This window comes from Scleropages formosus, chromosome 6, assembly GCF_900964775.1.
Source record: "Scleropages formosus chromosome 6, fSclFor1.1, whole genome shotgun sequence".
Taxonomy (NCBI): Eukaryota; Metazoa; Chordata; class Actinopteri; order Osteoglossiformes; family Osteoglossidae; genus Scleropages; species Scleropages formosus.
The window spans coordinates 13958830-13981231 of record NC_041811.1 but is presented as its reverse complement, the minus strand read 5'-3'; the positions used below and the strand labels follow the sequence as shown (position 1 = coordinate 13981231).

Sequence of the window (22402 nt, the reverse complement as noted above, 5' to 3'; positions counted from 1 at the left end):
TTCTTTAAAACTTTCAATTTCACTGCAAGTTCTGTTAGAGTGGAGGCAGAATTCAAAAACCTGAAACACTTTGTGGCAACCTTACCCACGACAGTAAACAAGTCCTTTGCCCCCCAGTTTAAATTCAAAGAAGGACGCATGAGAAAATCAGTAGCACACCTACTATCAAAGCAGACAAAACAAGTTTGTTTACGCACCAAATGACAGGGTTGTAGAAAATTGGAGAGGACTTGCTCTTCAACCCAGAAAAAACATACTAATCCGCTTGCACAGTGACTGAAGACAGACCCATCAGTTGTGGTGACAAAAGCAAAACTAGGTGTGATAAGGAATGACAGGGGTACAACCCGTAAAAGTGTGTGGAGATAGTGGATGTCGTAAATACTTGTGCTTTTCCTGCATTTTATCAGTGCCTTTGTAGTGCTTTCTGTGATTGTACATTTTACAGCTGCTAAGTAAGTGAAGATGCCAGCTAAGTTTAAAACTTGTGAAAACCACGGTGTAGCACGCCGAGGCCGCCCGGGGAGGGGGCGGAGACGGGGGCAAAGCAGCCACAGTTGGGGTTGATTTCATCCCCTATTTCTTCCCCGGTGCCCAGCAGTAGGGCAAAGAGACCGAGGAGGAGAACCAGACAGAGGCGACTGCAAACCCAAACCCTGAGACGACACCCGCGTCCCGACCGACCCGACTCTCCCAGCACGAAACCTCTCCCTACCTGTTACCTGCTCCCCCTTTCCTGTCTCCTTCCTTCTCCGCTGTCTAAGGCAAATAAAAGCCCACAGCAACGGGCGACTGCATCTCCTCCTGTTTCCTGCCTCGTCTCTTACACACGGTTAAAAACAGTGTGCAAAGAAACATTTATGTCCTCAGAGCTGAAATACAACCTGATATATGTGTGTGTGTTAGAGCTGAGTGCAATGTCCATATTCTGTTTTAATTTCAAATGTGCAGCTCCCACCAAAACTGCAAAATGTAAAAGTTCTTCAAAGTCATGCTCACGCTACCCTGGAGTTTTACACAATATTGTGTTTGTAGGCAAGAGGACTGTCACAACTTCAAGAAGCGATTAAAAACACATGATTAGTTCAGTGAGATGTCCAGATGTTTTTTAGGGATCCAGAATATAGAAAATGCAGTCACTAACTGTGTTGTTTTATGTAGCACCACGATGGTCTTGGGGGAACATTGTTTCATTTCACCATTAATTCATTTAGCTGACACTTTTCTCCAAAGTGACTTACAATGTTAATGTTATAATTCTTTACCCATTTTATACAGCCGGGTAATTTTACGGGAGCAATTCAGAGTAAGTAGAGTAATGCAGCTGGAGGTGAGGCTCAAACCTACAACCTTTCCAAAAGCAGTTGTTCTAACCACCACAGTACCAGCTGCCCCTACTGCATACTTCCTTACTACATAGTCTTTATATATATACAACGACGTAATATTTTACATACATAATGCTTTACTATACACACTTGCAATACGGGCGTGGCGAGCGCGCGCTTTCGCGCGACTGATTCGCAGCCAGATTAAAGACGGAGGGAAATCAACCATGAGGTGGGGGCAGGGGTCACATGTCCCGTTCATCGCGTTGACGCTTAGAATCTGCATTTATTTAAAAAAAAAAAAAATTGTACGAAGGTTATCAGGATTCATTTGTCCTGCGTTTTTTTGCACCTGCCTGCATCAAGTGGAAAGTAAGAAACTAAGTTTACATTTTAATTTACATTTTCATTTATTAATTTAGCAGACGCTTTTGTTTTGTCCAAGCCAAGGCGACGTACATCTCAGCAAAAGTAGAAATTATGCATTAAGGTTTACTTAAGAGTCACATGTCTGCAGCTATGTCTCTTTCTTTTAATGTAATGTAATGCTCAGATTGTATTTTTGATGACGTGTACGTCGCTTTGGAGAAAAGCGTAACTGAATAAACGTAAATGTAAAATTTTGTTTTTTAGAGATGTTTCTGCAGCAAAGCACATACGCGTTGTAATAAGTGGCTAAAAACAATAACATAACATCAGAAAAAAAGATCGAGGACGACAGGGGTGTGCGGAATGAGAATGTGTGAAAAAAAGAGCTCCAAAATAACCAATAACTGAGTTAAAGACAGAGCTGCAGGTAAACTATGAAGGCAACTTGCACTCGATTATCGATACGGATTGTGTAACTTGTTTGCACGGTGTCAACTGAGTGCAAATGGAAGTGAGTTGCAGTAATTATGTATTAAGCCCTCGTCTCATCATTTAAAAAACGAATTGCAGTCAGTCATTCGCAGACAAGTCGCGTTTTGTTTTGTTTTCTTCGTGTGTTATAGTGCATTTGGATCAATGGACTGGCACTTGTACTAATCTTCCAATCTGAGCTCAATCGGAGAGAACTGAGGAGCTCGTCGTGCCCAGGAGTGCACGAAATTCATATTCATACTCATACTGTCCGCAGTGATTCTTATGAGGTGACCAACAAGGCGGCGGAGACCAGTCAGTGTCCTACTGAGGGGACTAATTATGTTTTACTGTGTTTTACCGTTTTCCTGAGAAACAATGTGGGCTTAACTGCATGCCTCAGGTTGTATTTTACCTATCTTGAGAAATTAAAATGGATATATATAAGCCACTTTTCCACTAGAGTTCGTTTTTGAAAATGTATTTCTCTTTAATTTACAACACGGAGTAGCGTCTTTGGGCGTAGACAGTGCCGTAACTAAGAGTTCTAGTGTTTCACTGCTCAGGACCACTACTAACTAACTAACTGACGAACTGGGCTGGGAGTGACAGTGAGTCCCGCTCCGCCATGCAGGTGTCTCACTTAATCTGTATACTTGGACATACTTTTTTTTTTTTTTTTTTTTTTTAATTTACATTTTTTTAAATATAATTAATATGCTTTGTTGCGTCGAGCGTGTGCGTTTTGCAGGGTGTTTGAACGAGGTGTGACGTGGTGTGAGGAAACTCGGAATAGGAAAGGAAATCCTGGGAGCGAGAGAAGAAGGAAACGCTCAGTCTTCCGTCTTCTTTTCCCGCATCTGCTGAGGTGAGTCTCCCTTTTAACTGCTCTCATGGGTCGCACTGCCTCGGGCTATATGGGTTAAATTTAAATGCGTTTGAAATTTCCCGCAGTGCCACGTTCATTTTTCTTGCCTTTAAAAGTCCGTTTAAAAGGTTTCTTTCTATGAAGCGCTATGGAGGGCACAACTGAGCACTTTTTTAAACGTTCTTACGAGTCACATTATGATTATGTGACGTACGTACAATATATGTAAAGTTATATATATAAAATATTTCTTTATACATACATAAATATATATTTATTATAATATGTGTGTGTATATTTGGTTGTTGATATCCCTCCATTCGAATACTACTTACGATCTGAAAGGAAACATGCGTGAACTTTAGTTGTAGAAACTAAAAGGCGGGGTTTTTTTTTTTTTTTTTTTACATTTTAGGAAATATTATAAGATGTTAACATTTACTCACAGTAACATTGATCTCCTCACATTTTTATACTGGATCAAAAATGCCCGTGTGTTTTCTCCCATGGGACCACGTGGCTCTGCACAGCCACACAGTCAGTGTCTCGTTGCAAGAAGCGCTTCGCATAAAGAAGACAAAATTACACCTGATACTGATAATTGATACTCACATGCTTCTCCGCGGAAACTTTATCGCAGATATTTTTTCCTCGCGGAATTGGCGTTTTTCCCATTTGCGCAACACAGCGTCCCGCCATGCCAAACCCACTTTTTCTTGAAATATTACATACTGTTCTGTGTTCATGGCATCATCTACATTTTCACCTCAGGAAATATTTTCCCATCGAATCTGCACTTTTTGTTTGCGTAACACTGGGTATCTATTTTGATGTATAAGCAGATGACAAACGTACCGGTACCGCACAGAATTTGCAATCACAAACTTATATGATACTTTACATATTATTGGTGGTATTTTCTGCATTTTTACCTGGAAATATTTTGCATTTGTTAATTTGGCAAATGCTTTTCTCCAACTCCACTTACAATGATTATTATGTAGTGTTTAGCTGGCACCTTCGCCCAAGGTGACTTACAATGCTAGATACACTGTCTTTCACTCATGTGCACCATAGAGCAGTGTAACCCACACCCAGACATTCACACAGTACAGGCAATTTTAGCCACGTTGCACTGTGGGATGAAAGCAGCGTGAGCACATCCGAGAGCTGAGAATGAGCCTACAGGTAGCTGGACAAGCTGCAGACAGACAGTACCAACTTCACAGTGTACAGTGAGAGCGCGGTCAGCTGCAAGGCACAAAATAATGCAAGAGAATGAGCTGAAGCAGAAGTGTACTAATGTACTGTAGAGGGCATGTCCATATCCAGATTTCTCAGTCTGCTGCTACGTTAGGAATGTGAGTGTTGCTTTAAGAAAGTAGGGCATTATGGGAAGTGTATGCAGTTCTGCAGGCGTGTCTGTCGGCCATATTGGGTGTGCTGTTTGATTGATTGTGGAGACAGCAGAGCAATTAGCAGAAAAGTTTTGCTGATAATTTTTCCGATATGTATGCGCATTTTAGCAGCTGTGCGCAATTTTAGAAAGTAAACATAATGTGCTCAGTGGATCCCTGCTTGTAGCTCATCCTGTGGAGAACTAATCGATTAAAAAGTGGGTATTTTCCCTTGAGTAGTAGGTGTGTAATTATTGTGTTTTATATTGCGCTGAAATCATGTGTTGATAGCTATACAGGTGTCTCACAATGTTCTAGTGATATCTGGATAATTTGTTTGGGGTTTTTTGAGTGGGCTGGGAAAACTATGATTTTTCCCAGTTTAAAGTAATCGGAAATGGGTTTTTTATATAAAAAATGTTATGTCAGCATTGTTTGCGGGAAGGGATTAATTTTGTAAATCGAAGGTCATCTGTACGTATGTATTATTAGAAGTATTTATTCTTTTTTATTATTACTGTTTCTTTTTGTTTTCCTCTATTCATGATTTGTTGCAGGGGTCTCAAACTACTGGCCTAAAAGATGTTGTAATACGGCCTTCATTACGTTGCACAGTGTCAATGCAGTCCAGCGTGTGGGTAAACTCATTCGCTTGAAAACACACCGACATTTGAACAAAGCACTTTTGTTTATGCTTTCAGTGCCGATTATTGTCTTGCTGTTAAAACTAAGCTAGCAAGTGAGCGCTTCTCAACTACGTACCATTAGGAAGTTACGGCAAGCTGCAGTTTCCCCCAGCGTGGCCCTTTCAAAACCAAAACAAAAGGTTAATCTTGAGCAGAGACCATTTCAAGAAAATTGGGCTGTTGAGTGTTTTTTTTTTTTTTTTTTTTGAGTATAATGGAAATGCCACCTGCTTCATTTGCATAGAAAGAGTATAGCTTTGAAAGCATATAGCTTTAGGTGTCAGTGTATAACAAAGCATTCTGACACATATACAAAATACCAAGGTGACCAAAGAGATGCTTATGTGCGGATGCTAATTGTCTATGTATGTACATATATGTGTACAAATTGTATTTTCTCTGAGATGTACGTCGCTTTGGAGAAAAGCGTCTGCTAATTGAGTAAGTGTAAATGTAAATGTGTTTATTGCTCAGAATTCTACTGTATAATATAGAAATATAATAAAATGTTCATGCACTATAACTTTAAGATCGTGCCCGGATAAACCTTTACAAAGCTACTCCTGTAATGTAACGTAAATGTTTATATACATTTCCAAAAAAAAAAAAATAATTACTAGGAAGGTGATCTGAAATCGTGAATATTCGGATAAAGTTTTGTGCAGCTACTCGTGTGATGTACATTAGTTCATATGATGAAAAGAAACAAACGAATCACACATCTGTATCTAAGTCTCTCTTGCTAATGTAATGCACAAATTGTATTTTCTATGAGATGTACGTCGCTTTGGAGAAAAGCGTCTGCTAAGTGAATACATGTAAATGTAAATATCACCATGTCAAAGTAAAGGGTTTAAAAATGTTATTTAATAATAAAGTTCCAGTTCCCTGTTACACTACTGGTTAGTAGAAGGACTGCAGTGGCCCCCATGCTGAGCATGAGTGTTGTGGTGGGCCCTCTTAGATTTCGAATGTAGTTACTACAGTATATGCACTATGTTGTGGCAATGGATGTTGATGGGAAAAGTGAGAAGACCAGCTTGGCTGCCATAATACAGTATTTATGAACACACAAGGAGGCGAGTCTCGGTGTAATGGCCAAATTTAAATTTAGACTGAAAAGAATGAAGGAGATTATTCTGAGCTGGGAATACGGAAAACCGGTTGTAGGCTGCACACGCCACCTTTTTCGACCGAAAAGGACGAAGAGAGACTTGCCTGTACTTGTGGACTGAGATTGGGTATAGAGAGTCAAACCAAAGTCATAGAATGTCAGTAAGTAGGAAGATGTAAAGTAACCAGAGGAGAGCAAGAAGTTAATGAGAGGCGAGATAAAAGAAATAAGTTACAGGGGAATGGGCTGCAGGAGCGGTGAAAGGGTGGGATGAAGGGAGCAGGTGGTGGGTCTGTGCGAGAGCTCACTGTAATGTAAATGTCAGCAACAAGAGAGCTCTGTGGGCTGAGAGACAGCATCATTGTCTTTTGGATGGGAGCTGTCTTTCCCACTGAGCAGGTCACAGAGACAATGCTGGCAGACATCCTTGTGCATGCGCCTGTGTATTGTGATTCCCCTGGTTGGGTGTTTATGACCCATTGCAAATAAAAAAGCGCAATAAAGAACTCTGGTCAGAGCTAGAGCAGGATGTCCACAGATGTAAGGTAGTGCTTACTATTTTAACTTGATTTCTGTTGGCAAAGAGAGGAGAAACTTAGCTGCAGGATTTGAATTGGTATGTAGACTCTATTTATTGGGGGAAAAAAAAAGGCTCATCCACTACAATTAATGAAAGGAAACTTCAACTTGTGTTGTGTTATGATACTAATGTTAACTATTGAAATAATTGCATCCACTTTAATGGGATTTGGTGATTTTTTTAGCATAAATGGGTGTGACCTTTTGGGGTTCAGGAGCACATTAAAACAAATTATTAAAACTAAAAGTAATTTCGTCTTCAAGTTATGAGAGTTCACAATACAAAGGGTTGAACTTCCCCTTTTACTAGCGCACGTCTTAGTATTTACAGTTAGTAACAAACCCAAATAACCACACATAAGATGTGAAACCCACCTTATTTTAAAACACACTCACCCCTCACTCAACAGAGTCCCATACATTAAAAAAAATCACTATATTGGCTTCTGGAAATATACACTTATAGCTGTTTACTTCTCCGAATTTGTTCTTGACATTCGACCAAATATCAAAAAGCCCTGAGTTTGCACGTTGAGAGTATAATTATGTGCATTTCCATTCCTAAAAGGGCTTCAAGAGAAACACCAGTGTAGGTTACACAATTGCTTGAATTTTTTGTCATTCATAGAATTCTCTTGCTTTTTTTTTTTTATCTAGACCGTTGACATGGCTGCAGAATATATTGAAGATGAGAACATAAACACTCTGGATGAAGAAGCAATTATGGGCTCACAAAGTGAATCTGATGTCTCGGATGCAGAAGATGGAGACTATGTTCCCGATGAGGATGCTAGTACGCCTGGGAGCTCAAGTTCGCTGACTGAGAGCGATACTGAGGAATCCTCTGATGAGTCTTCAAAGCAGGAAAGTGATCCCCACTCCGATAGAATGAGTCGTAAAGGCATTTTCTGGCGAAAGACGCCTCCTAAGAAGACCAAAACACTAAGCCACAACATACTGAGGTGCCGTTCTGGGCCTCTATCAAAGTTTACCACCATCTCACCAAAAGATGCATGGGACCTGTTTATCACTGACAATATCATTGAAGAGATTTTGAAGTGTACAAACAGAGAAGGACGAAGAGTAGCAGCAACTAAAGGAAAAGAATGGAAAGCTCTTAAGAAAGATGAATTCTTGGCTTTCATCGGCTTGGTCCTTTTTGCAGGGTGCGAGAAGAACTGGGATGTATCTATCCGTCATATGTTTGGGGATCTTTTACACAATCCTTTGTATAAGGCCACTATGGCTGTCGGAAGATTTGAAGATATTCTGCATGTCTTGTGCTTTGATGACAAGAAGACCAGAGCCTCTCGACGTGAAAAAGATAAGATGGCACCTTTCCGCTGCATATGGGAGCTGTTCCTGGTGAACTGCAGAAAGAGATTTTCCCCCAGTGATTGTGTCACTGTGGATGAACAGCTTGTGCCATTCAAGGGGAGGTGCAGATTCCTACAATACATGCCAAGGAAGCCAGCCAAGTACGGCATCAAAATATTTTGGCTTTGTGATGCACGTGTGCCATATGCAATCGATGGGATTGTGTACACTGGGAGGGAGCCTGGGAAAGAAATACGGAAGAATGTGGGGGAAAACGTTGTCCGTCAGTTGTGCAGTGGCATCAGAAATACAGGTCGCAGCATCACCACGGACAATTTTTTCACCAGTGTGGGTCTTGCAGAGAGTCTCAAGGAGTTGGGTCTCGGGCTTGTGGGGACTCTACGCCAGAACAAGGTGGAGATCCCTCCTGTCATGAAGCCCTCCGAATCAAGGAAGGTCTATAGTTCAGAATTTGGGTTTAATGGCAGTACGACCATGGTGAGCTATGTGCCAAAGAGAAAGAAGGCTGTTGTTCTCCTGAGTACTGTGCACCATGACAAAGCGGTGGATGAAGACAGCCAAAAAAGGAAACCAGAAATAATAACATTCTACAACCAGACAAAAGGAGGTGTAGATGTCGTGGACCAGATGGTTCGCACATACACGTGCAAACGAAAAACACGGCGGTGGACCATGGTTCTGTGGTATAATGTCCTGGACGTAGCCACCTTGAATGCTTACACATTCTTCACCTCTCAGCACCCTGAGTGCTACAGGGGTGTCCCCAGTGCACGACGGCACTTCCTCAAAGAGCTCACTTTGCAACTTATTACACCATACATGAAGATTCGACTGGAAAACACTCGGGGTCTGCCTAAACAAACCGTTGAAGCAATGGAAAGGTGTGGGGTGACAAAATCCGAATCTCTGCCAATGGGGGAAAATGAAGAGAACCAACTGAAAAAGAGGAAGAGGTGTCATATGTGCCCAAGTTCAAAAGATCGGAAAACGCAAACTTACTGTATGAAATGCTATGTACCTGTATGTCGTGACCACAGGCAGAAGAAGGTGATTTGTGTTAAGTGCATTGAAGGGAAAACAAAATGATTAATTCCAAACTGCAAGTGTTTAAATTTTTATGTAGCATTGCTACAATACTGTTCTTTATTCACCGTGCTTTTGAAATCTGCCGACCTGTCAAATCTGCTGATACAGATAGTTATCTAAACACCTCATTGCAGGGAACAATTCCAAAATGTGTTTGCATTTTTTATATAGCTTTGCTACAATACTTTTCTTTATTCATTGTGCTTTCAAAACCTGCCAAATCTGCTGATACAGTTATCTAAACACTTCATTGCAGGGAACAATTCCAAAATTTAAGTGTTTAAATTTTTATATAGCGTTGCTACAATACTGTTCTTTATTCATTGTGCTTTCAAAATCTGCCAACCTGTCAAATCTGCTGATAGTTGTTATCTAAACATCTCATTGTAGGGAACAATTCCACAATGCCTGCATTATGTAAGTGTTGGTACTGCTTCTTATGATGCACTGAAGGAGACAGGGGAATGGGACTTTGAGCCTTCTTTTAGTCATGATGAATGGTTATCTATTTGTGCTGAAGTCTTCCCTATGCATCCAAGAACAAAAGTTGAAGCTCATTTGTAGTATCTACCTCAGTCCAGTGTATCTTCGTAGTATGTTTCAAGGAACACGTCAGCTGAGTTTTAAATGTAAAGCCCTTTGTTTAAAATGTTACTTCATTTAGCAGACGCTTTTCTCCAAAGCAACTTCCAATGAACACTATGTAGTGTTAACACCTCACACCTTATTCACCCAAGGTGACTTACACTGCTAGATACACTGCTTACACTGGGTCACTCATCCATACATCAGTGGAACACACACACACTCTCTCCATCAGTCACACACTATGGGTGAACCTGAACAGCATGTCTTCGGACTGTGGAAGGAAACCCACGCAGACACGAGGAGAACATGCAACCTCCACATAGACTGAGCGGGGATCGAACCCACGTCCTCTTGCACCACCCAGGCGCTGTGAGACAGCAGCACTACTTGCTGTGCCGTGTAAAATTGAAAAATCTTCATATTCTTTAAACATGCACAGTAACATGCCATCCATTAAATCATTCTCTTGTGGACCAAAATATAATTCAGATAATGATTATCACTTGTAGCAATACAGGTAATTTTAGACTGAGTTGTGTAAGAGTAGGGGTACCAGTTTTAGGAGTCTTTAATATTAGTATTCTTTTTACTTAGATACATTAGTGACATACATATATGCTAGGTGCTAGATATGTTACTTGCATACATCTATGATAATTCTTGTTTACTACTACTACTACTTACTCTATAGCTCTGTTAGTATTTCTGTTGTTTTCTACTGTGTTTGTGCACCTTAACTGTGACTAATTGTAGGGCCATGGTTGGGATGCAAGCAGACAGTGCATTAGGGCCACCTTTGAGGGAGCATGTTCCTGTGTGTCATACCCTGTCTGCTTTTTCTGGGTACAAATGTGAGACAGAGGGAGAGGAGGACATTGCCAAGGGGAAAGGGGGAAGGAAGATGCCATCTTGAAAGTGCACTGTGTGGAATAAAGCTTCTAATTGAATCCAGTGTCTGTGTCCCTCACTGAAATAAACTGAAATAACACAATTCTATGCATGTAACTGCATATAAAATGTATGCAAAATGGATTATTACATTTAAACAGCTTGAATCAATGTTATTAAACAAGCCATTTATTTGACACTGTAAAGCATTACAGTTCAATATAATCGCTTCATATATACACTGTTGATCACAAGTAAGTTTTGTTTTACTGTAAAAAATCCCGTGGTCAGTTATATTTTCCCCCAGACAAACGGTGATGGATCATGGTAAGTTGATTAGTGGACAGTCACAGGACAGGAAAACTCTACAGGGTAATACGGAAAAACTTCCTTAAATTCATTTTCCTCAGCCTTCAACATTTAACATGTTCCCTTCAACAGTGTATTCACTTATAACAAAATCCTAAATATTTTATACAACTCTAAAGAACGAAATTAAGTTGGGTTCTTTGACACTAAACTTTGGTTCAACGGCAACAGAAAGAGGAAAAAAAAAAACTATGCAGTTAATGAGAAAAATGAGTGCCAATGAACATGGTCCCCGACTTAACTTTCAAGTGACAAACTTTCTGCCACATGATCTTTTTTGGGATGTATTTTTCATAAATAAATAAAATTTAAAAAAAAAAAAAAAAAAAAAAAAAAACCAAGAATACCAATCGCAGTTACGTGCTACACCAACAGATTGCAAAAGCAAAAACTTGAAGCCTTTAAGTTTTTTTCAAAAGAAAAGTTGTGAAAGAAGCAAACATGGGGATCAAGCTCTTATCCCTCACTGTTCACAATCCACTGTATGGGACAGAGAGACAGTCCAGTCCACTGCTTTGTTTCTATCGAAAACCTCCCCGGGTTGTTAATATTTACATTTTTCATTTAGCAGATCCTTTTTCTCTGAAGTGACTTACAACTCAAAACAACCTGAATTTCATAACAGAAGAGACAGATATAGACGCAATTCCTGAAGTGCAGTCACTTAGCCCAACAGCACAGTTTTTGCCAGCATACATTACATGGGTAGCTACATAATGAATTGATGACAAATCCCTGGTTAGCACCGTGTCACATTCAACTTTCCAACCTTTTGAGTAATGAACCACCTCTTGATGCCATTTCAGTTCTTGATTTGAGGACCAGCTGTAAAGGTTCATCTAGTCATTCTTCCTCTGTGGATTCATACAGACTAGAAATAAATGAAAACAGACACTATAGAACACAGACCATATGGAATCCAACATCCTGTAATCCTGTAAGCCACATTTATTGCTAAGTAAGACAAGTTGAATATTACAATTTAAAAAAAAAAACGAACAAAACAAGTATTACTCTTTTGAATTTGACACAGAGGTACACCTAGCAAACAGAATGACCTTCAGGCAACATCAGTGTGGTACTACACAGTCCGTGCATGTGCTTATTCCTTCAGTCCAACCTAGGGGGTCGTGAGTGTTTTGTGTTCCATAGCTCCTTTCCCCTCCCCCCCAAATCCAAAACTACTTCAGAATGGCAAGTGCCGCCTCTCTGATCAAAGATGCAGCCATGTTAATCTCTTCATCAGTCTGTTCCACGGTCACTACTACGCGGATCCTGGAAGAAAACACCACAGCATTAGGTAGGAAAGAAGACCATCATGTTCACTACTAACCTGGTACAGCCGGTTTCATTTAAGAGATTATTCTAGGAGAAACTGACAAGGAACAGGATGGGCTATAAACATGCCCCCAAGTGAATCACTACACTAAAAATACTGTTTAAAAATAAACTGTTCTTATTTCTGCTCTGCAGGCAGTAATTGGAAATTGCACAGTTAAATGCAAATGAGCTGGAAACAAGTACAAGGAAACAATTGTTTTTGAACCAACTGCTGCAAAGGACCAGCACTAGGAGAGTAAACATTAAACCAAGAACCTCATCACTCCACTAGACTTACAAAAGCCATATACATGAGCACTTTGCATCTATACACTATAGTAAATTCACCTTTATATTTATCAGTTTAGCTGAAACTTTTCCACAGCAGAGATTTCAACAGGAACAAAAGAGCGTGAGCACCTTGCTCAAAGGCGCTGCAGCAATAGCAGCAGTGGGATTCCGATCAGCAACCTTCAGGTTATGTGTCAGGGTCCTTCACTGTTTACATTACCTGCTGCCTTATGAACACATTAGGAAAGTGATAAAAACATTCAGACTTGAGGTATTACTCACGTTGGCGGAGGCAGAAACTTTTCTTCCTTGTCCAGGTAGCGAGCCTGAGTGAGGGCAACCCGCCGGTTCATACACTGGTAAGCAAATTTTCGGATTAGTAAAGACTCCAAGCTCCATTACTAGCTTGTAATAGAACCATACACACAGTAAGCATCTGTCTTCAGTTAGTACTGCCTGTTTTTCATTTTATTCAGAGTGTTTTCAATAGTTGTATACTATTTATGAATTATTCTTTATCTGGCCGACAACTTTTATCAAAGGTGGTTCACATCATAGCAAAGGCAATAGTAGATTCAGTTACTTAGGAACCATATAGCAGACATCCATATACCAGTATCCTATTAACAAAATACTAGATTTTAAAATAATCTAATTGTGAGAGAAAAAAAAATTGTCAAAATGTTAAAAATGTGTCAGAACAATTAGACAAAATTGACAACGAACAGGAAATTACTTCACAGGCATATTTTCTGTGCAAATCTTGAACGGTTTCCACATACCCCTACACCAGGACACATTTTTAGGCCTTAATAAAATCCATGGTAATTTACATGTTATCCTCTCTCATCACTTACGTATTCTACAATTGTTCTCAGGGTCTTCATATCACTGTCTCTGGACCCAGTGCTTGTCTCCAGCTGCAAGTGAAGAGCGGGTGTGAAAGACTCGCCGACCACCTTCAGGCCAGGGATCCTGAAGGAACACAAAGACAAGCCCTGCGTTCAATGCTGTGGTCAGGACTCGATAAAGTAATACATTTACTTACCTGACATTTTATCCAAAACAACTGTGCAGCACTGTTAGGCCTGTACATTAAGTTACTTAACAATAATTTACTCTTTTATACAGCTGGGCAAGTTTTACTGCAGCAATTCAGGCTAAATTCCTCGCTCAAGGGTACTACAGCAGGAGGTGAAATTTAAACCCTTGTCCGTTGAGTGGCAGCTTTAACCGCTACACTACACTTCCCAAAGGCAAAAAATTTACAGTGCCCATAAAAAATATCCACCCCCTTGGACTTCTTCACACATTGTTATGTTACGGTTTGGAACACAGAACAGGGACAAAAAAGAATTGAATGCATAAGTACTCCCCCTCCCCCCCCCCGTAATTAGAACTGAGAGTCTCTTTGGGGAAAGTCTACATATATTGCACATCTTGACACTGGAATTTTTGCCCATCTTGGCAAAATTTCTGAAGATCTAACTGGATGGGGATTGTGTGCGAACAGCAACTTTCAAGTTATTGTTCAGATTCTCAGGTTTTGAGGTCTGTGCTTTAACTTTGCCACTCCAGGATATAAATCTTTGTGGTTTTAAATTACCCCAGCGTGGTTTTTGCTGTATGCTTTGGATCTTCGTCCTGTTGTAAGATGAATTCTTTTGTTAAGTCCCAGTGCTCCTGCTGACCGCAACACGTTTTTCTCCATTCATTTTTCCTTCTACGTTTATAGTCAATACCCCAGAGAAGCACCCCTGAAGCACAATTCTGCCACTACCAGGCTTCACAGTAGGGATAGTGTTCTCAGTGCGATGTGCTCCATTAGGTTTGTGCGAAACACAATGCTTAGCATTGAGGTCAGGAAGTTCATAGTCTTCTTCAAAACTGTTGAGTGCCTCACATGCCTCTGGGCAAACTCTAGCCAAGAGGTGATATGAGTTTTTGCAAATAAAGGCTTTCTTCTTCCCAACCCTCCATAACAAGGCAGATTTATAAAGTGTGCATGCGACTACTGTCTCAAGCACAGTTTCTCCCATTTGTGTAACGGAGGACTGTAACTCCTTTAAGAGTTGCCAGACTTTTCACTGGTTTGACAGGTATTTCAATTTGTCTGCACGCTCTTCTTGCTCTGACCAGGGCCCTTCATTGTGTTTGTTACTTCCCCCCTCCAGGGGATTCGGCATGTGCACCCTGGTCTCTATGAGCTGCATGGGGGGAGGGAGAGGAAGAGAGAGACTGTAGTGCCGCTCTGCTCCATCCAAAAACCCTACTGCTGCCTCCCAGCTGAAAGAGCTGTGGTGTTCCTGATATTTGCATTTACATGCATTTAGTAGATGTTTTTCTAAAAACCAACTTACAACAGGGCAAAGAAAGGTGCCTTTCAGCAACAGAAAAATAATTACACACGCAGGCTTGTTATTCTCATGTCACAGTCAGTTTGTCCAATGCTCCCGTTTTTGTCCAGCACACAGTACGGTAGAAGCTACATACAGAATTGATGAGGAGCCCCTTGGCCACATCATGTTGCATTCTAACAACAAACTTACATTTACATTTATCCATTTAGTAGACGCTTTTGTCCAAAGCGATGTACATCTCAGCGAAAGTACAATTTATGCATTGCATTAAGAGAAACAGACATAGCTGCAGACATGAAAGTCTCAAGTAAACCTAGTTTGTTCCCTACCACTTGCTGCACCGAGGTTCATTGTTCGAGTAGGTGCATAAAACACAGGATAGACAAATCCTGATACCCTCCCACCAATTTTTTTTTTAAATATTATAAGACACACAAACAAGCAAATACAAACTTAGAGCAACAAACCACCTCTCAGTTCTAGCAGGGCAGCAGTAACAAATGCAAGGCACAAAATGTGTGTTGCAAAAAGCTGGTAAAATTATGTCCTTGTATCCAAAAATGTTTTTTAAAAAGGAACTAATATTATGCGCAATTTTTCAATCTCGAGCAATAACACATTTTTCAGTCTGAGCAATCAGTACAAGCCTAGGAAGGAGCTGTAGACTGACAAGTAGGAGGCCATCTCTGAATGATTGCAAAGCAGGGAACGTTAACCTCCAGAAAACAACATTATTATTTATACTCAAACAGCAGCTCAAGGCCAGAGACCTGCAAGGGTTGGCATATCATTATTTTTGTCTGTTTACAGAGCACATACATGACCTGTCTGGGTCTTTGAAACGTTAAGTCCCAGAAATTTTACACACCAAAAGCCAGCCTCAATTTTCCCATGGAAGAACGCGTTTTACTTACCCCTGCAGAGCTCTGTGGACACAACTGCATTTTTCCCTCAGAATGGTAAAAATCTCTGCAAAAAAGATTTTCCTGTTTCATTTTCTGTTTTGGGGAACCCCTGATGCCAATACCCACCTGGTGAATGGATAACCTGGTCTGATTTGGAACAGAGAGCCCCCCCAACATACACACACACAGAGAAAGTTCATAAACCAGTCAAATCTTCAACGTTGAATAGATATATCATTAACGCTTTAGCACTTAAAACCATCATGTCTACAATATTAACATTTTGTACCCTAGAGCCTATTGCTTCACCTGATTATTCAAAAAAACTGCCAACTCTATGAAATTTCAGGTACTTTTACCAAAATCTTAATTAAGGAAATTAAAAACACAGGTCTGCAAAAGTCCTCCCTTATTATTCAAGTCAATGCCATGGTCAGGAGTAGTACCTATGCTCTAAATCATACTGTATATCATATGCACCAAGTAATCAGGGTTGTTTGCTGGCCACCCGAAGCCTTTTCAATTCAATTAAAGGCGCTGAAAGGAAGCCTTCAGAGGCAGAAGTTGCTGGAAACCTTTCAAGGACCATTTTACTTAACTGAACCTTAAAAGATTTATTATGTAGAGTAAATTGTTTATGTGTGGGCACAAGTGTAGCCCCTGTGTTTATATTCCTGTGTGCGGTGTGTTTGTGTTCTGCCCTTAAAACCGCATGTTACAGAAGATGGACATCTACCTACCTGGGTCTTCCTCCATGATGTTGAGGGCTTCTATAGCAGCAGCAGCCAACATTGGCGGAAGAGAGGCAGAGAAACAGTAACCCTGCCCAGACAGACGCTGTGGAACATTCCAGAACAGTTGATTCCCAGACAACTTCACAATCATACATTACATTTGTATATTTCGCAGACACTTTTCGCCAAAGCAATTTACAACACAGATTATATGACAAACAGTATTAAGGCTGGAAATGGCAAATTAAGCACTTTACCCTGGTTCCTCATGACATGAATGGTTATAATTTTTTTTTCAAGATCCAAACATTTTCTAATTAATTTATCTTGAATTATAGTTTCTTTGCTTGTAACAGAGCAAATGCAACATGTTTTTATCCACAAAGCTGAGACATCAGAAAAATGAATCTGAAAAGAACGGGAGTGTAAGACCGGGTTCATTCAACTCGCTTCGAGAACGTTTACAGCTCATGTCTGGTTTTCGTAAGCACTAGTGATCAAAAAGATGATGTTCAAATCAAATTCTGGTTCATATGGGGCAGAAATATACTAAAAATGCACAAAACAAAAGGTGTTTTAAATTGTCCGTAAATTATTTAATGTTTGCAAAACAGTTATATCAGAGCTAGACTAACATTTTCACGTGCTACAACACTGAAATAAAGGAGAAATTCGATCATGAAAAATGTTACCTAACTTTACTGAAGAAATTGTAGGCATGTGTCAAATGTGGCGATACGATGATTGCTGAACAGGTATCACTAGTGTCTCGCAGCACCTGGGTTGTGCAACGGAATGTGCTTTCAATACCTGCTTTGTCTGTGTGGAGTGTGTTCCTTCTGGGGGCTCTGGTTTCCAACTCACAGTTCAAAGACATGTGTTTCAAGTAAGCTGGCGACTCTAAATTGCTCCAAATTAATATAGATAGGTGAACAACTGTAGGGAGTTTGGGTGTAGTACAGCTATAAGCACACGCCCCCTTGGATAAAGGTGTCAGATAAATCAGAGTAGGCACTGTACATTGCTTTGGAGAAAAGTGTCGGCTAAATAAATGTAAAATGCATATATATATATATTATAATAACTACAGCACTGACTCATGGGGGACTACTTGTTCAGTATAAAATCAGTATGAATACCTGATGATCTATGACAAAAGATCGCCCGCAGCAGAATCCACCAATAGAAGCCAAAGCATTCTCCATGTTTGCACTGATGAGATCAATGTCATCAATCTGAAAGGATCATAGAAATGACACCTAAATGGAATACAGTATCTTCTGTTAACATATTGCTAGGTACGCTAAGATTTCAGCATATGAGGACTCTTTGTGATGCCACTTACATTGACTCCAAAGTGCTCTGTGACCCCTCTTCCATGATCTCCAAGAACTCCAAAGGACAAGCTCTCTTCCAGGAAAATGCGGACCTTATACCTGTACTTAAGCTTCACCTAAAGAAAGATCCATGTCAGAATGGAAAAAACATTATGTAAAACTGATGTTATCTAAAGAAAAGAACGTTCAGGCAAATTCGAAAAAACTATCTTTAAAATAAGCATTGCTGTGAAGACCTCCCAACACAAATCAACATTTTCCCATATCTTGGATTAAACATGAGGCCAGTCATGTAAATTAAAACAACAACTTATCAAGAAGACTGAAAAACACCATGACTCTTACCAGTTCTGGAAGTGGACAAATATCACCAGTGTTTATGTACAATCCCTCTACAACAATGAACCTCCTGATTACACGAGCTTTCCTAGGATTCTACGAAAGAAGAGGGACAAGTCAAAGTTGAAGCCCTGTGAGAATCTGCTTTTCTCTTTCAAAGAGCTACCCTCTCCTGAGGAACTAAACTTTTGTGAACTCAACCCCTTGGAACTCACCTTCTGGTCCTCCACTTCTTGATCCTTCAGAAGTCTCTCCAGATCCTCCATATCATTGTGCTTGAAATACTTGATGAAACTGCGTGAAGCCTGGAGTCCCTTCTGGATTGCAAAACATGCTGCTTCATCTCTGGATGGACAAAATATTCAAAGACAGTTTAAAAACAAAAAACATAATGTAGCACAATGTAGCACTATCCTTATGTTAAAGAAGAAAAGAATGCCTTCTGAGAAATACTCACACAAACACAATGTCACCTCTCTTAGAGTATGCAGGGATAGCGCTAGCTATTGTCGCAAAGCCGTAGGAGTAGATGATGGCTTCTTCTGTCCTCATGAACTTTGCCAAACGATCTTCCAACTCTAGGTGAACGTCTATATGTTACAAGTACAATGTATGTTTAATTTTGCAAGCACAAAATTGTGAAGACAGAACAAAGGACAAATGCACATGCAAACGTTTAACTGTTACAGAAATTCAACTTATAAAAACACAGGTGTATGAAAAGAAGAAAAAAAATTAACTTTAAAATTTACCAAAAGTCCCATAAAATCCTCTAGGGCCACAGGTACCAACTCCATACTTTTTAAGAGATGACAAAGCTCTTTTCTGCCAAGGTGAGAAAATTAAATAAAAACATTCAGACTTCACTTTATAAGACTGACTTTCTTTAATAACAGTAATAATATAAAATTACTTAAAAGTAGCTGCTATTTTTCTGCATCGATTCTTGAAGTAAGAAGAAAGCAAAAGTAGTACAAGTAGCAATAATTCCAGACTGGCAAATACACAACTCATGTAAAAATTTAAAAAAAAAAAAAAAAAAAAAAGAGTAAGTTACGATAAATTATTTCAAAGAGAACACTGAGGAAAATATTAACAACAGTCATTTAGAAAACTAAAAAGCTAAGAAAAAAAAATTAAATTTAAGCAATTTAGATTACACTAATGCTAAAAGTACTGGCAATACCAACCTTCACTCTTTCATTGTCCAAGAGTCCCAAAAAGTTAAATGATGCAAAGTTTATGCACTCCTTTCCGTTAACTACAATTTTGTGGCTTGTAGGCCTGAGTATAACAAATAAAATTAGTGAAGACAATCCACACACAATGGACAGATTTAATTTAGTATTCGGCTAGTAAATTCAATGACAAACGGCACCCAAATATGTATCTTTGATGATGTCATAAATTATTTAAAAAAACAAGAACAACCATAAACTGTCAGCTAATCTGATATTTTGGAACTGTACAGGCACATACCACTATGTCATGCCATTAATAATGTGGGTATGTATCTATTAAAACGATTGTAAGAGTTAAATGGACTTTCCTTGTGATACTGTTTACGTTTAAGGCTGGATACTCATTACCACTTTACTGATCTTCTTTTCTTAATGTCACAGTGTCCTTGTCAAAGGTAAAGACACAATGTTGTCCGGTTGCTCACCCAGTGACAACGTCATAATTCAGGGACGGATGGTCCTTTGACACGGGAGGCACAAGAGGTTCAGGCTGCCACTCTTCAATTAGTTCCTCCTTTTCCTGCAACAGACACGGAAAAAAAGTCACAGATGTTCAGCCCTTCCACTTTCACATCACGATATGGAACTACTAATATTATTCATAATAATCCAAATTCCAGATTAATATCATCTGCATTTCTGCCAGTAGTTCCCATATAGACAAGGTGGGGGGGGGAAAAAAAAAAAAAAAAAAAAAAAAAAACTATATATGAGCAGCCTGTCACCTTTTCAGTGAGATCAGACCTCTCCTGAAGTTTGTATGTCTTTGAAAACAGCAGTCGGATAATCCATAATATAAGAATCCCTTCCAGTATCAGATGGTAAGCAGGCGCCTGGGGGGGGGAAATGTGAAAGTGACAGGTAGTTACAATAGAATTTGTGTTTTTTTTTTTTTTTTAAACCCACAAGGATTATTTAAAGTGAATTTAAAGAATAGAACAAACATATATCAACTAAAATTGTGTTACAATGTTTTAATAAAACAGTTAATTAACTAATCTACTAGTTCTGGGGACAGAACTCTCTCACACCACAGAATGCCAAATTAGTCAAAAGGAGAATATTATGCAGCAATGTTGTTGTCCCCGACATGTGGCTCAGTGCTTTGTAAGTGGACAATCTCTACATTTTCTGAGTGACTGCAGGTGTAACCTGATAGAGACGTGGTTAAGAAATTACATTCTTAAATTACCTCAACCTGACATAATATTTTCAAACCAAGCTGGTAAACAACTGCAGTCAACTGCACCCTTAAATCTTGTATTTCCGAAGTGATTTACAATAGAGCAAAGTTTCGTAATCCGGTTCTCTTGCCTACTTCAGATTATTGCAGCGACGGAAGCAAACCAAGTTTTAATTATGTTTAAAAGAAAGAAAATCAGCATGGAACTATTCCTAAAACAGACACATGGATGTAACACTTCCTGTTTCGCCGTGCCACGCCTCACTACACTCATCATTGGGCGATGGCAGGAGTTATGTTTTGCTGATTGGTCTGGGCCTCTACGTCCACAAATACGATTGGCTACTCATTACGTCAATTATATCTCGTAAGCGCAACACTTCCTGAAACGCTAACAACGTCTGAATTGACAAAATTGTACTTTTTCCTCGGCTGTCGCTCAAAATGAGTAAAACACAGAATTAAACAATCTAATAAATACAACAAACAGTTAAAACATTCCGTCGTACAAGCAAACTAACATTTCCTAGTTACCTCATAGAAAGCCTGTACCATCTCAACTAACACCCACTGCTGCCCAGACGCCATTTTGGAATCCTAACCACGTGATCACTCCTGCGCTTAAGAAGCGCTTTCGTCACTTTTACAGCAGTACGGGGTTAGCAACGTAAACTCTGCCGTAAAGCCTTGTTCATATTGAACATACGTACTATTAATTCAAATTTATTTAGTCGCCGCATAATTTCTACGACCTACTAGCAGTGGATGCAGAAACAGACGCGAAGTGCGATATTAAAGATACATGATGAAAACCAACCATCTATTTCCTTTCTGCTCACTTTTTTATTGCGTAAATAATAATAATAAATGAATACGACAACGCAAATTATAAGTAAAAGGCAAGCTAAACGATTTTAATCGAGAAATGTCATTGCATTAGTTGCCTAAGTAAAGTTGAGTTGGTTAAAACTATTTGATGGGTTATAGTATTTTTCCAGGTTACATTAAATTAATTGTTTGTACATAAAAATGACATAAAAGGTTTGGCTGCACGCCTCCAGAACTCACTTTATCCAATACACAGGCTGTACACTGCAGAACCCTTCTCTGTTATTTCTTTTACTATAGCAGTGTTTCCAGTAGTAATGTTATAATGGATCAAATGATAAATCCAGGGGAAATAATTCTCCACTGTTTCTATAGTCAGCCTTTTTTTTTGCCTTAAATCAAAATTTATATGAATTAATGGTGGCTTAATTATATTTTTGTTGTTCAAAAATGTTGTGGCGAGCCACAGATTACCAGATGCCACAAATTTTACTTGTGTCCAACCATAATAACTAGGGCATGATATGTGCCTCAGCCAGGCCTGTTTTTTTTTTGTTTTTTTTTTTTTTTTTTTTAAAGAGCCGTTAGATATTTTTACAATAATATTTGTCATAAATGTTTAAGAAATTTTGCTTTTTCAACAACCTAAAACAAAATCACCCAGGTTATGAGTAATGCCTGAATAATATACTGTAATTTTTTTGGAGACTATTATCCTTCTTGTACTCAAACTACAATAGAAATGATGTAGTATTATGTTATGTCACGGTTTTAGTGTAATTT

The 22402-nt window shown here is 39.4% G+C and overlaps 2 protein-coding genes across 2 annotated transcripts; one reads left to right on the top strand and one right to left on the bottom strand.

The window, feature by feature from the left end:
• The first annotated feature begins 8009 nt into the window (after positions 1-8009).
• On the top strand, positions 8010-9447 carry LOC114910756 (piggyBac transposable element-derived protein 4-like). Its single transcript, XM_029253131.1, has one exon. It carries the CDS (start codon positions 8013-8015, stop codon positions 9234-9236), a length of 1224 nt encoding a protein of 407 aa, XP_029108964.1. The 5' UTR covers positions 8010-8012; the 3' UTR covers positions 9237-9447.
• Positions 9448-11424: 1977 nt separating this feature from the next.
• On the bottom strand, positions 11425-21400 carry sptlc1 (serine palmitoyltransferase, long chain base subunit 1). The gene is made up of 15 exons (XM_018744694.2): positions 21326-21400; positions 20334-20441; positions 20034-20128; positions 19558-19651; positions 19120-19192; positions 18825-18957; positions 18583-18712; positions 18374-18463; positions 18037-18144; positions 17831-17926; positions 16698-16794; positions 15967-16021; positions 13550-13667; positions 12975-13048; positions 11425-12356 (listed from the first exon to the last, which is right to left on the bottom strand). The coding sequence occupies exons 1-15, from the start codon at positions 21377-21379 to the stop codon at positions 12263-12265; spliced, it is 1419 nt and encodes a 472-aa protein (XP_018600210.1). The 5' UTR covers positions 21380-21400; the 3' UTR covers positions 11425-12262.
• Positions 21401-22402: the final 1002 nt, after the last annotated feature.

Coding starts and splice junctions, on each gene's coding strand:
- LOC114910756 (XM_029253131.1), top strand. CDS start 8,013: ATGTTTGGGGATCTTTTACACAATCCTTTGTATAAGGCCACTATGGCT.
- sptlc1 (XM_018744694.2), bottom strand. CDS start 21,379: ATGGCGTCTGGGCAGCAGTGGGTGTTAGTTGAGATGGTACAGGCTTTC. Junction 20,442..21,325: donor TGGTACAGGCTTTCTATGAG/GTAACTAGGAAA, acceptor TCCCCCCCCCAG/GCGCCTGCTTACCATCTGAT. Junction 19,652..20,033: donor AATTATGACGTTGTCACTGG/GTGAGCAACCGG, acceptor TGTTATACTCAG/GCCTACAAGCCACAAAATTG.